The sequence below is a fragment of the Aotus nancymaae genome, unplaced genomic scaffold (assembly GCF_030222135.1).
Source record: "Aotus nancymaae isolate 86718 unplaced genomic scaffold, 86718_ANA_hifiasm-v0.15.2.pri h1tg000022l_1, whole genome shotgun sequence".
NCBI classification, from domain to species: Eukaryota; Metazoa; Chordata; class Mammalia; order Primates; family Aotidae; genus Aotus; species Aotus nancymaae.
In genome coordinates, this window is record NW_026988435.1 from 34,503,056 (window position 1) to 34,516,971 (window position 13,916).

General features: G+C 41.7%; 1 protein-coding gene across 3 annotated transcripts in view; it reads right to left on the reverse strand.

The window, feature by feature from the left end:
- Positions 1-13,916, reverse strand: part of TIAM1 (TIAM Rac1 associated GEF 1) — a 448,148-nt gene that overhangs the window by 87,790 nt on the left and 346,442 nt on the right. For all 3 annotated transcript variants that reach the window (XM_064380092.1, XM_064380091.1, XM_064380093.1), the window contains 2 exons: positions 10,772-10,942; positions 2,270-2,374 (listed from right to left, as the gene is read on the reverse strand). In XM_064380092.1, the coding sequence (XP_064236162.1) occupies positions 2,270-2,374; positions 10,772-10,942 (276 nt within the window). The remainder of the gene's footprint in view (positions 1-2,269; positions 2,375-10,771; positions 10,943-13,916) is intronic.

The window sequence follows — 13,916 nt, forward strand, 5'->3', positions numbered from 1 at the left end:
AGCTTGGCACACCTTAGTGTCCTATGTTGGAGGAGACCACACAATGGCCACGGCTTAAAAATAATGAACGAGCGGCCAGGCGCAGTGGCTCACGTCTGTAATCCCAGCACTATGGGAGGCCGAGGAGGGTGGACCACAAGGTCAAGAGATTGAGACCATCCTGGCCAAGATGGGGAAACCCCATCTCTACTAAAAGCACAAAAATTAGCCGGGCATGGTGGCACATGTCTGTAGTCCCAGCTACTTGAGAGGCTGAGGCAGGAGAATCACTTAAACCTGGGAGGCGGAGGTTGCAGTGAGCCGAGATCACACCACTGCATTCCAGCCCGGTGACAGAGTGAGACTCTAGCTCAAAAAAAAAGAAAGAGTCCAAATAATTTCAAAAGCTATGTCTGAAGTCCCTACACCACTTATGTGTAAAATATGACGAACATGGAAACCGGTTAGGTATGATCCCTATAATTCAGGATGCAAAATATTCATTAACCCCAAAATACAAAATATATAATCTAATAACTCTTCCAGTGTTAGCAGGAAAGCACTTCCGTTTTTTAAGTAAGATGTAAGCGTTTTCTTTCCTCTACTCATACAGCACCAAGATCGGCCTTTTCCCCAGGCCAGAGAAAGAATACATCAGCCCTCTCTGTTAAATATACTGAACACAGAACGTTACTGATTTAAGTGATAGTTGAAAAAGGGCTCATTATTTTGATCATCTTGTATTGCATAACATGCTAAGAGTGTTATAACAGCACGCGCTCTCTTGTATTTCCTTAAAAGCCCTTAAAGGGGCCCGAGGTAACTTTTTAGGATAACAGAAATGTTCCAAAGCATGATTGCAGCAGTGGAAACAAGACTGTATACATCTGTCAAAACTCATTGGATTTTGTCCTTAAAGTTGGCGTGGGTTTCATTAAATGCAAAGTATGCCTCAATAAAGTTGACTAAAAACACACTTTCCTACTCATTTTTAAATCATGCTTCCCTTTTCCAAAAAGAGAATAATACTCAGGTTTAAATGTTCAGTTCCGCTTTCTGTGGTGAAACTCTGAAGTCACTGTTATTCACACATCCATGGCAAGCAGTCAGAGCCCCCAGAGGAATGACTAAGTACAGAGAGAGCATAAGGAACTCCAAAATAGAGGCGCCTCACTCCCAAAATGTCTCTTTCCTGTACTGACAATGCACCACTCTGCTAAAGAGCAAAGAGCGTCTCACTGGCTTATTGCAATAACAACCATTCTAATTTACCAAGTAAGCGTATTATCTTTAATCTTTGTAAAATCTTTGTAAAATCCTAGAAATTAGGTATTAACCTCTCATGTTTTTTTCTTGAGAGTTCCATATGATTAGTAAGCAGGTCTGATTAGTAACCAGTTCCATATGATTAGTAAGCAGGTCTGATTCAGAACCCAAGTCCCATAAGAATGTTCAATCTCAAATAAACATAAATATTCCCAAGAAGGTATATAAATACAGTTCTAAAAGACTAGGAAGTAGATGGCAGCTTTTTTCACTCAACAAGATTTGACCCAGCAGTTTCAACATGTCTACGGATGTCACACAAAATTAGAATTAGCACTGTTTTCCATAACCACAGCCAGCTGATCTTTAAGTCACCAACTTTAAATAAAAGACTAGCTGTGCACAAGGACGCATGCCTGTAATTCCAGCACTTTGGGAGGCTGAGGTGGGAGGATCACTTGAGCCCAGGAGTTCAAGACCAGCCTGGGCAACAAAGGAATATCCTGTCTCTACAAAAATAAAAATAAAAAATAAAAGTTCGTCAGCCATGGTGATGCATGCCTGTGGTTCCAGTTACTCAGGAGGCTGGCACAGGAGAATCGCTTAAGCCCAGTAGTTTAAGGTTGCAGTGAGCTATGATCATCCCACTGTACTCCAGCCTGGGTGACAGACGAGATCCTGTCTCTGAACAACAAAATAAAATACTAAAATAAAATAAAATAAAAGATTGTCAGTGTAAGGGAAGCTAGTATGATAATAATGACTAAAATTCTATCTAAGAGATAGTTCCAGATTTTGATTTTTCATGATAGCATCGCACTGCTTCTTGTGTAAACAAAGGTGGCCATTCCACTCTGGAAATACTGAGCTAACTAAGGCCATCTCCACCAGCTTAAGGGTTCTGACTGAAGCTCATTTATTTTTGAACTCGTTCCACTCCACCAACTACAATTAACACAAGAACACGCCTAATTTGAAAATAATCTCCCACAAAATGTGTTTGGACAACAGTCATTGACATTACCAGCTCATAGATGTCTTCCTCGGGCTGTGGGACATAGTGCTGCATTTTGTTTTCTATTAAAAATTTCAGGCGCAGGTAATGAGCAGAATGATCCAGTTGATGTGTCTGGGGACAAAAAAAGAGAAAGAAAGAAAATGCCTGTTCAATAGTAAATAGGCATAATTAGTTCTCCACCATATATTATGTATTCCCACGACCAACAGAGATTTTTGTTTTGAGACAGAGTTTTGCTCTTGTCACCTAACATGGAGTACAGTAGCACAATCTTGGCTCACTGCAACCTCCGCCTCCTGGGTTCAAGTGATTCTCCTGCCTCAGCCTCCTGAGTAGCTAGGATTACAGGTACCCACCACCATGCCCAGCTGATTTTTGTATTTTTAGTAGAGACAGGGTTTCACCATGTTGACCAGGTTGGTCTCGAACTCCTGACCTCTGGTGATTCACATGCCGTGGCCTCCCAAAGTTCTGGGATTACAGGTGTGAGCCACCATGCCCAGCCCAATAGAGATTTGAAATTAAAAGGGGGTATAAGGTTTCTACACTTCTTAAAACGTTCACATCGTGAACACAAACTTTTAAAATAACTTTCATTGAACACATTGGTAACATTCCAAGGATATCTTAGGATTCAACAGAAACAACTGAGTCCCATCTTCACTTCTTATCTGATTCACTGTGCTCTCTAACACTGGTAAATTTTCAATAAAATACATCAGATCAAAAAGGTACTTAAACATAACTTCATACACAGGTGATTAAAGAACAGAGTAACAAGAAAGGCAAGAAAAGACTGGATTTACAATGAGAGAAAAATGCTGTGCCTGGGCAAAGCTGTTTTTTCAACCACATGGGGACAGTGGGACAGTTGTTAACAGTTCATTTGCAAGCGAGTCGGTGTGAAGACAAGGCTTTTGGATTTCAGTCTTATTTATATACTCCCCAAGTGAGACTCCCTCTGGGGGCAGTGCTAATAGGCATGTGTCCAACGACGGAAACACGCTGAATGACTTGCTCAATGAAAACACTTCTAAAATTGAAATTTCCAAGGCTTCTCCTTTGGTCCAGGATGGGACAATAGATTTTTTTTTTTTTCTGTCTAAAAAGTAATCCTTGGATTAATTTTGAGGAATAAGTACTGATAGCCACATGGTTTTATAAATCATTCTCAGTAGACGTCAAGAGGAAACAGGGAAAAAGGAAAATGCTCTTCGAAAGTTACACAGCAATATGAAAATATATTGCTAGAGAGAAAATGTTTAAAACAAGCAATTTTTTAAAGCGTCCTTATCTTTTAGAGATAGATCCTAAAGTGCTAACAGATAGAAATGATATCATGTCTGGAATTTGCTTCCAAAATAAATAAGAATTGGCGGTGTGAATGAGCAAGTGAATAGATAAAACTTAATTTGATCATTACAGATTCTAGGTGACAGATACATGAGAATGTATTACATTGTTCCCTACTTTTATATAAACTGGAAATTTTTCACAAAATAAATATAAAACCTCTTCACATTCAAAGCTCTGCAGGTGAGAATTCCTTCAAAATAAATAAAATTAATTTTTAACTGGTTCAGTACTCTTTCTACTTACCCCATCCTCAAAAAATATATTTCTAAAGCCAAACTAACAGCATTTCAATAACTATTCCAGTAATATATATTAAGTTACATCTAACAAACTCTTAGATACGCCAGACACCATGCGTAGCGCTGAGAATACAGAAATTAATACAATCTAAATGCAGTCTTCAGGAGCGTCTGCAGCTGCAGGTGAGAGCTATGTAGATGTAGGAGGTGAGGCAGCAGTGGATTAGCATCTTAAATACATACATACGTGCAGGCCGGGCGCCATGGCTCACGCCTGTAATCCCAGCACTTTGGGAGGCCGAGGCAGGTAAATCATGAGGTCAGGAGTTCAATATCAGCCTGGCCAAGATGGAGAAACCCATTCTCTACTAAAAATACAAAAATTAGCCGGGCATGGTGGTGGGTGCCTGTAATCCCAGCTACTAGTGAGGCTGAGGCAGAGAAATGCCTGAACCTGGGAGGTGGAGGTTGCGGTGAGCCGAGATCGCGCCACTGCACTCCAGCCTGGGTGACAGAGTGAGACTCTGTCTCAAAAAATAAATAAATAAAACATACATACATACATGCAGGACAGGCAACTTGCATTCTTGCAAAAGCACATTTCCAGAAAGTGGAAATGAGTTCACTTTGAACACAGAGCAGAAGGATAAAGTTTTCCATCAGTGATTCTTAGGAATCCCAACTTTTCTCCTCTCCAGAGTAACAGCATAGTTTGCAGCCTGCTGTGCCGGACACGTCCCCGCATACCTGGCTTTTGTCCTTTCACTGCCTATATTTGAGACCAGAAGCTCAAGGTCCGACAGACTCACGATTGTTAATGTCAAAGATAATAAGGGTTGATGCGAAAGCCCAGGGAAACATAATACAGGGACTTTTATTTATTTTTTTTTTTTATTTTATTTTTTTTTGAGACGGAGTTTCGCTCGTTACCCAGGCTGGAGTGCAATGGCGCGATCTCGGCTCACCGCAACCTCCGCCTCCTGGGTTCAGGCAATTCTCCTGCCTCAGCCTCCTGAGTAGCTGGGATTACAGGCACGCGCCACCATGCCCAGCTAATTGTTTTGTATTAGTAGAGACGGGGTTTCACTATGTTGACCAGGATGGTCTCGATCTCTTGACCTCGTGATCCACCCGCCTCGGCCTCCCAAAGTGCTGGGATTACAGGCTTGAGCCACCGCGCCCGGCCAATACAGGGACTTTTAAAGTGTGCTACCTACTGTCAGAGAATCATCAAGACAAATAGCAACAAAATACTAGTATTAAGGTGACGCGAGGAGCAAGCAAAGTTTTCCTAAGAGAGGTTGAAGCTGCAAATGCTTCCCACCTACCTGGGTCCTCACTGAAATCTTTAATTAGAAGCAAACATTTTGGTTCACCATCTGTTTCCGACTGAGGCGGAAGGGAAAGAAATGAAATTTCATGGGTTCTTAGTAACAGGAACAAATCCGCTTGGAAACCTTATCATCATCATTAATAAACACTTTGTGGGCACTCCTTAATGAGACTGCCACTGAAACAGACTGTCTTGCAGAAATCAGACCAAAATAGCAATCTTACCTAAGAAGATTCTGGTTCCTGAAACCTCAATGTAAGAGATAGTCCACTCTCAGGCACAAATAGCCTAAGGAAGTCCTGGTGTGGACTATGGGGAGCTCCATCATCCCCCAAAATGCTACGGTGCTGAAAACATTTATAAATACATGCAGAGAATGTCAAGGCACCTCACCTAAATTGCATAATGCATTGCAGAGAACTAAAGAACGATAAATATAGCAATGGTAAGAAGAATGATTCTTCGCTGGGCACGGTGGCTCATGCCTGTAATCCCATCACTTTGGGAGGCCAATGCGGGTGAGCAGCTTGAGCCCAGGAGTTTGAGACCAGCCTGGGTAACATAGTGAAACCCTGTCTCTATCAAAAATACAAAAATTAGCCAGGCATGGTGGGGTACACCTGTAGTCCCAGCTACTTGGGAAGTTGAGGCGGGAGGATATTGCTTGAGCCTGGGAGGTCAAGGCTGCAGTGAATCATGACTGTGCCACTGTACTTCAGCCTGGGGGACAGAGTGAGACCCTGTCTCAAAATAGTAAATAAATACGTAAAAGGAAAAACAGATTCTTGCCACCACCCATATTTTTCAACTTCTTTAAGTTACAATAATGTCTTGATAACTTTAAAAAATAAAAATCAGTACAAGCAGCAAACATAAAAATTACAATGGTCTTAGTTGTAACCTAAGAGCCCTTATTTTGGTCAGTAAATAGTTACTGTCAAAACAAGACATTGGATTATTTTGGTAAAAGTTTCTGAATTACGAGCCCTTGTTAATCATGGCTGGTCTAACATAAAAAGAAAACCCTAATGAATTAATTAAATCAGATCATCAGAACTATCAAGAAGAATTTTATGCTCCTGAGATATCTCTTAGTCAGTATCAAAGCAAGGCAAACAACTAACCATGTTCACAATACATCTTTGTGCAAAAGAATTTCAAATGTTAATGAATATTTAAACATAGTAATTCTAAATGTGTGGCCTTGCTTTAGACATAAAACATTCAAGTGAAAATTCAAAAGAAACTTCAGACTTGTAAAACATTCACGGAAAATTCAGTTAGGAAAAAATTTAAATGGTATAAATTTGTTTTCCAGTGTACATGTACTGAAGTTACTTAGCATTTGATTCATTTTGAGGCAACGCAGCCACAAATTATACCATAAGTATTATGGTACAACAATTTTTAGTTTAGTTGGCATAATTTTTAAAATTAGCATCTTACTCTATTTCAAAGGATGAAACAGCAAAACACAATGTAGATATTTTCAGTAAACAGTTTGCACCAATTAAAATAGATAACATGTCTGAGAATTTACTGCCTGAGATCTCCTAATCCATTATGTTTTGCTCTTCTATTTCTCTTCATATTCTTCCATGTCAGTCAAACTGCTAGGAGACATATAAACATGCAATTACTGTATACAGAAATACAAACATGCAGTCACTGCAGACAGAAATATGAATACACATACACACACACAAAGTGCTATTGTAGAATTTCTAAAGATACTTCCCTCCCCTTCAAAGTAACCTTTTATTGCTTTAAACACCAATGGTTATTAGCATAGCCAAAGCCATAGCTGACATTGTAAAAGCATGAAATAAAACTGATATATGGTCATATGTGAATAATATCAGTAGGTATAAATGAATGAAAATATGTTGCAATTATTTTTGTAGTTGCAACGATCAGAATATATCCAAAACCTATCAGGCCAACATGGTTACCTGCTATATTTAGCAACAATCATTCCAGTAACGTCTCTGACATGAATTGTATATGAAATGAAGATCTTGAAACATGCACTATACCAGAACTTGACTGGTGCTCAGATGGCAGATGGCAAACTGATGTGAAATGATGTGGATCAGATAGAATAGGAAAGAGAATGAGCTGAATGCAAGAGACAGAAGAAACAGATTGATTATTAAATATTAGAGAAAGCATCTATCGCCAAACATTGAGAACAACAATAATGAAATAAAAGACAGGCATTCTTACAATCATCTTTGTTTTCAACGGGGGTAAAAAAAAACATTCGCCATTATATCAGATTGCTAATAACATGGAACTGTTTTCTCCATTATCTCCTTCCCTCTTAAGAATAAATCAGGGCCAGACGCGGTGGCTCATGCCTGTAATCCCAGTACTTTGGGAGGCCGAGGTGGGCGGACCATGAGGTCAGGATATCGAGACCATCCTGGCCATGGTGAAACCCCGTCTCTACTAAAATACAAAACATTAGCCAAGCATGGTGGTGTGCACCTGTAGTCCCAGCTACTTAGGAGGCTGAAGCAGGGGAAAAATTTGGGAGATGGAGGTTGCAGTGAGCCGAGATTGTGCCACTGCACTCCAGCCTGGCGAAAGAGCAAGACTCTGTCTCAAAAAAAAAAAAAAAGAATAAAATCGGGTCCACTAACTACAATAAGGTGTTTTCCAAGGAAGAAGCAAGCTCTAGAAGGCACCTGGCCCTGAGATACTATGTCACTTTCCCTACATGGGTGCTTTTCCAAAGACCATTAATTCCTGAAATGCACATACAAGCCTTCCACTTTTAAACTCATGAGATTTTTTTTTCTGCGTGTGTGTATTTTCAGTAGGGATGAGGTTTTGCCATATTGGCCAGGCTGGTTTTGAACTCCTGGACTCAAGCGATCTGCCCGCCTCAGCCTCCCAAAGTGCTGGGACTACAGATGTGAGCCATCGTGCCTGGCATAAACTCATGAGATAGAAGCTTGTTCCACACCACATTGTCTTTGCTTTTATTTCTATGTCTTGGGAAAAAGAACTGAAGATCCAGGGAAAATCGGGCAGGACTACGCTTTACTGTTAGAGAAGGGGATTTGTACCATAACAATGTCATCAGAAACCTTTCAAGTGACAGAAATAAACACTTTAAAGGGGAAGGGGTCCACTACATTATCTAGATATAATCTCTAAGCAGCAATGACAATATCATTCTTCATTCCCCTAGTTTCTTCCAAAGCAAAAGCTTGAAACATATCTAAAATTGGGCCAATCACTCATTGCTTCACTCATTGATCAATTTTCTGCTAATCAATGGTTATTGGAAAACTCTGGCTTAACCTTCAATTCCTGATTGAGTTTACAGACAATGTGCACAGGATGCTCCAAAGCCATGTTATTCCTCTGGAACCAGAAAGTCCTACTTTTAACACCTTCAGCTGCAGATCTGACAATAACGCTCCAGCTCTGCAGAATATTAATGGGCCTCTAAAGAATTGTGCTAGTCTATAAATAAAGAAGGGGAGGAAGGCAGCAAATCACACTGCCACATATGTACCTATGCAACAACCTTGCATGTTTTTCACATGTACCCCAAAACCTAAAATGCAATTAAAAAAAAAATAAATAAAATAATGGAAATAAGAGAGAGGAAATAAGATTTTTATTTTATCAGAATATTTACTAGAACCGTCTAGTATAGGTTAGTGCTCATTTATGTGCATTTTGGGCAAAAAAAAAAAAAAAAAAAAGAAATGCAGAAATCCTCAACAGACCAATTTCGTTAAGTAATTAACATGAAAACATTGTGAAAAGAGATACCATTATCTCCAAAAGCTAGAACCCTCACACATGAAGGATTTCAAAGCACATAAGGTGATATCATTTATTTTAACATCCACGTCGAGGCTGTCTTTGGTTATGGACTGAAACAAGTGATTCTTCTGTTTTTCCTCTACATACGGAAGACATTGGAAGACATTATAAGAGGCTAATTTGAGCTGGACTGTTCCATTTCCCTGATTCACATGAAGAGTCATGTTTTATCTTTAAAAAGCCCCCTGTAGAACTACAAAGTTGAGGCACTGACAGAGGTAGTGAAAGTCATTCAGTATTTACAAACACTGTGTCGAATGAAGAGGTCTTGAAAACGTCACTTTATTCATCCAACTTCTTCTAGGATAAAATTGTGATAGAAAAGCTTTCCACTTTTTTTTTTGAGACAGACTCTTGCTCTGTCACCCAGGCTGGAATGCAATGGCACAATCTTGGCTCCCTGCAACCTCCACCTCCTGGGTTCAAGTGATTCTCCTGCCTTGGCCTTCTGAGTAGCTGGGACTACAGGCGCACGCTACCAGGCCCAGCTAATTTTTTTTTTTCTATTTTTAGTAGAGACAGTGTTTTACTGCGTCAGCCAGGATGGTCTCAATCTCCTGACCTCATGATCCGCCCGCCTCAGCCTCCCAAAGTGCTGGGATTACAGGCGTAAGCCACCACACCTGGCCTCCACTATTTTTTTTTTTAGCAGCCCCAAAGAAGACCAATTTACTCCCCTAAGAATATATTCTAGATCCTTCTGAGCCTTACTGATTGTCCTTCCTAAAGACTGACCCAGTTCTGAGAGTTTTTGTGGACACCCAGCACTGCGGGATGCACTCAGCTATAGAGAAGCCAGATGTGGGTTCAGCCTCTCCTTTGCAACCGACTGTGATGTGAGTTCAGGCAAGCAGCTAAGGCCCGCTGAGCTTCACTTGCTCCATCTGTAAAATGGTAAACTCTGAGCTCTTTCTCACGCTCAGACCCGATATGACTACTACATAGAACTATTAATGCTATTCATTATGTAAAAATAAAAACAGACACGCAAGGAAAGTTCCTTCCTCTCTATCCCCTCACTCCAGGCCACGCACCTGGCTGCCCTTCAGGGGGAAAAATGAAACCAGGTTCACTTTGAAAAAGATGAAGGCATTGCTTCTACAGCTTAAGGTGAAAGTAGAGAAAAGGAGCTCAGTCATTTGTCTTTTTTTTTTTAAAGGCTAATTCTGTGTTCACAAGAAGAGGAATTTCCCACCAGTGGAGGTCACACTTGCATTTCCTTCCATTTTCCCCTATTCTAAACATACCCATAGTGTACTGGTTACTGATTAAAGGCAGGTGACAAAACAGTACTCATAATATGATGCCACTGAACACATGTATGTGTATGTGTGTGGAAAAAAGAATGAATGGTCAAACGCCAAAATGTTTGCAATGGTTATTTTTGGATTTTGTGAATAAAAGTGAATAATTAGTGAAACATTTGCTGTTTGTGTTCTTCACCTAGATTTTCTAAAAGGTTTGCAATGAGCACGTGATATGTGCGTTAGAAATCTATCAAACATGCACATTGAAAGATGCTACTTAGAAGAGTTCCTCTCCTCCCAAAGGCGAAGCGTTCACTAATATAATTACGAATTTTATCACAAAGGAATGCAACGCTACTCCGAAATGAAAGGGAGGTGTGTTTTAAGCACCTTCCCCTCCCAGGACTCAGTGTTTCCACATGTGCCTTTGAAGATTCCTACACCCCATTCTGTCTTCTTGGAAAAACAACCCAAAGCAGCTCCATACCTTGCAAATCAGCTCCAGGGTATCCCGTGCAGTGTCCCCGGGCCGCACGACCGTCAGCGCAGGCTGATTATTGGGCAGACAGAACCAGGACGGAGTGAAATACTCGTGGACCCAAATGTCGCAGTCAGGGTTGTGCTGGTGAACGCTAGGTAAGACCACTTCTTTCTCCCTCTATAAGAAGAAATAAAGTTAGCAGCGTGGCCGCAGTGGAGCTCTGACAACCCTAGATCCCCAGACTGCACACAGCAATCACCGATTCCTATGAAAACGGCCCAGGGCAGAGGCAGAGGCAGGGGAACCCTTGGAGAGAGAAACTACTGAGAAAGCAGATTTATGGTGCAATGGGAAGACTTCTAACCTCAGCTGTGGAGCAGGCTTCACACCTGGTCCACAACATCCACAGGTGGTCATGGCATGAATGAGTGGGAAGGAAGAAGGGAAGGAGGGAAGGAAGGGAAGGAAGGAAGGGAGGGAAGGAAGGAGGGAGGGAAGGAAGGAAGGGAGGGAAGGAAGGGAGGAGGGAGGGAGGGAAGGAAGGAAGAGAGGAGGGAGGGAGGGAAGGAAGGAAGGGAGGGAAGGAAGGGAGGGAAGGAAGGAAGGGAGGGAAGGAAGGGAGGGAAGGAAGGGAGGGAGGGAAGGAAGGGAGGGAGGGAAGGAAGGAGGGAGGGAAGGAAGGAAGGGAGGAGAGGAAGGGAGGGAAGGAAGGGAGGGAGGGAAGGAAGGAAGGGAGGGAAGGAAGGAAGGGAGGGAAGGAAGGGAGGGAAGGAAGGAGGGAGGGAAGGAAGGAAGAGAGGGAAGGAAGGAAGAGAGGGAAGGAAGGGAGGGAGGGAGGGAGAAAGGGAGGAAGGAAGGGAAGAAAGGAGGGAAGGATGGAGGAAGTCACCCATTTAGCTCAGTTTTATGGCTCTTATTTCCTCCACAAACTCATTTCAAGTTTTAAACAGGGAATTCCTACAGCAAGCATATTGCCCTGTGAACTTACAGTTCAAAACCACGATGAAGCCCCTAGAAATTTTTTTTTCAAAAAGAAATGTTCTAGTGCTACATATTTATATTTGTAGACAGCATCATTTTTGTGCTCTCCTTGGACCTTCAGCACAACCTGGGACAGAGACAGTTCCATTTTCCAGATAGAGTTCAAAGAACTTCATGGATAACCTCAAATGGCACAACGTGGCAAAAACAAGCCTCCTTGGCTGCCATCACTGTATATTCTCCATCACTCTGCCTGAGGACCAGGGAGTGGAATGAAGTTTGTGAATGTGGGAGAAGAGTCCTGTGCCCTCCCTCACAGCTGGGCTAAACCTAAGCGAGTGAAGCAGATGAAGCAGAAGACGTCCTTAGCTTGATGCAATGTTAGGAGCCCCGGGAAATAAGCAAGGGAAGAATGATGTTAGATTTCAGCAATGTAAACATAAACATCTACAGATGTTATAAATATGCATCTACAGATTACAAAGAACAAGGCTGGTATCAGCAAATTACAAGAAGAAACAAATTTCCCAATGAAGGCTGAGAGGTAGCAACATAACCTCTATTCGTAAGAAGAACAGGATCCGAGAATGGGGAAACGTTTTAGTAAAAGCCACTAAACTAAACCCAACTGTGGAAGATCATTTCAGCCCTGCCTTTGAACATAGTTGCTTTAGCAGATAAGCTGGACCCCAGGGAAGGAACTGTCAAAAAGCAGTCAACATGCCTAAATCCCATTAACTATAATTGGAATCTTCCAAGTCTGTTCCTGCGTGCCACATTAAACAAATGCCCCTTAGCATTGGATCAACCCAAGTTTTGCATCTAACCTCTTTGAAAACACTGCATTCTAGCCTGGATGTGGGAGAAAGAGGTATCCTGGAAAAATGGAAAACCAAAAATGGTACACAGAAATCCACTGGAAAAACTTTTACAGTTTCCAAGTTCTGTGGCTCGGAGAAGATATCTCAGCATTAAATGTGGACTAACAATAGTGTGCAGGATGAATGGGCCAACCTCAGAAATGACCAAGTTAACACCAAAAACTATGCTTGGATTGCAAGTAGGTCCAGCAACTGAATTTCTTCAAATGGCATCGGAGACAGATGCTCAGACAGTGGCCATGGATGAGTATTTCCAAGGACAGTGGCCTTTATATCCAGGATAGATCATTCATGAGTAGTTGGGGTATGAAGGAAAGAAAAGGCCTTCCCATGGCCACCACTCTCTCCTTCCCCTCCAGCAGCAGAACTCCCCACGGCACTCTGGTTTCTGAAGCTCAGCTCCATCTAGAACATGGGGCTGAGCCGCTGATGATGGACACTGTTTGGTTGCATGGCAACAGAATTCAGAGGGCTGAATTCTGTCATATTGATTCTGAGCCCAAGAACCAGAGGATCACACCAAGGTCACATTATCAACATCAGCCCAACCCCCCTCCCCCACAAAAACAGAATCCCAGTATCACTACTAGAGTCTTGAAAATCAGAGATGTTTATTTACTTAGAGGCTGAAAAAAATAGTCAAGAAAAAAAAAAATCAGTATTTTTACGGACTTTCGATCAGAACAGTTTGAAAGGCCCTATTAAATCCAAGCACAAGGTTGAACCAAGTCTGTGAATCTTTAATTGAATATTTGACTTGGGAGGCAAATGTGTTTTTGTTGTTGTTTTAAAGAACACACTATTGGAACAGTTCTTCGGAATTAATGGGAGCAAAACAGCATATGTGGTCAGAGAGGGAGTGTAGTAAGAGCACACCTCTTAGGAAGAGAAGTTGTACATGAAAAGAAATTGACAATGGCATAAAATATTCAGCAATTCAGAATCCACATTTCCTCTTACATTCTAGTTAGAAATTCACACATCAGGGCTGGGTGGGAGGCCGAGCTGGGTGGATCACCTGAGGTTGGGAGTTCAAGACCAGCCTGACCAACATGAAGAAACCCCGTCTCTACTACAAATACAAAATTAGTCGGGCGTGGTGGCGCATGCCTGTAATCCCAGCTACTCAGGAGGCTGAGGCGGGAGACTTGCTTGAACCCGGGAGGCAGAAGTTACAATGAGCCGAGATCGCACCATTGCACTCCCAGCTGGGCAAAAAGAGCGAAACTCCGTCTCAAAAAAAAAAGAGAGAGAAAAAAGACAGAAATTCACACATCACATCAAATGGT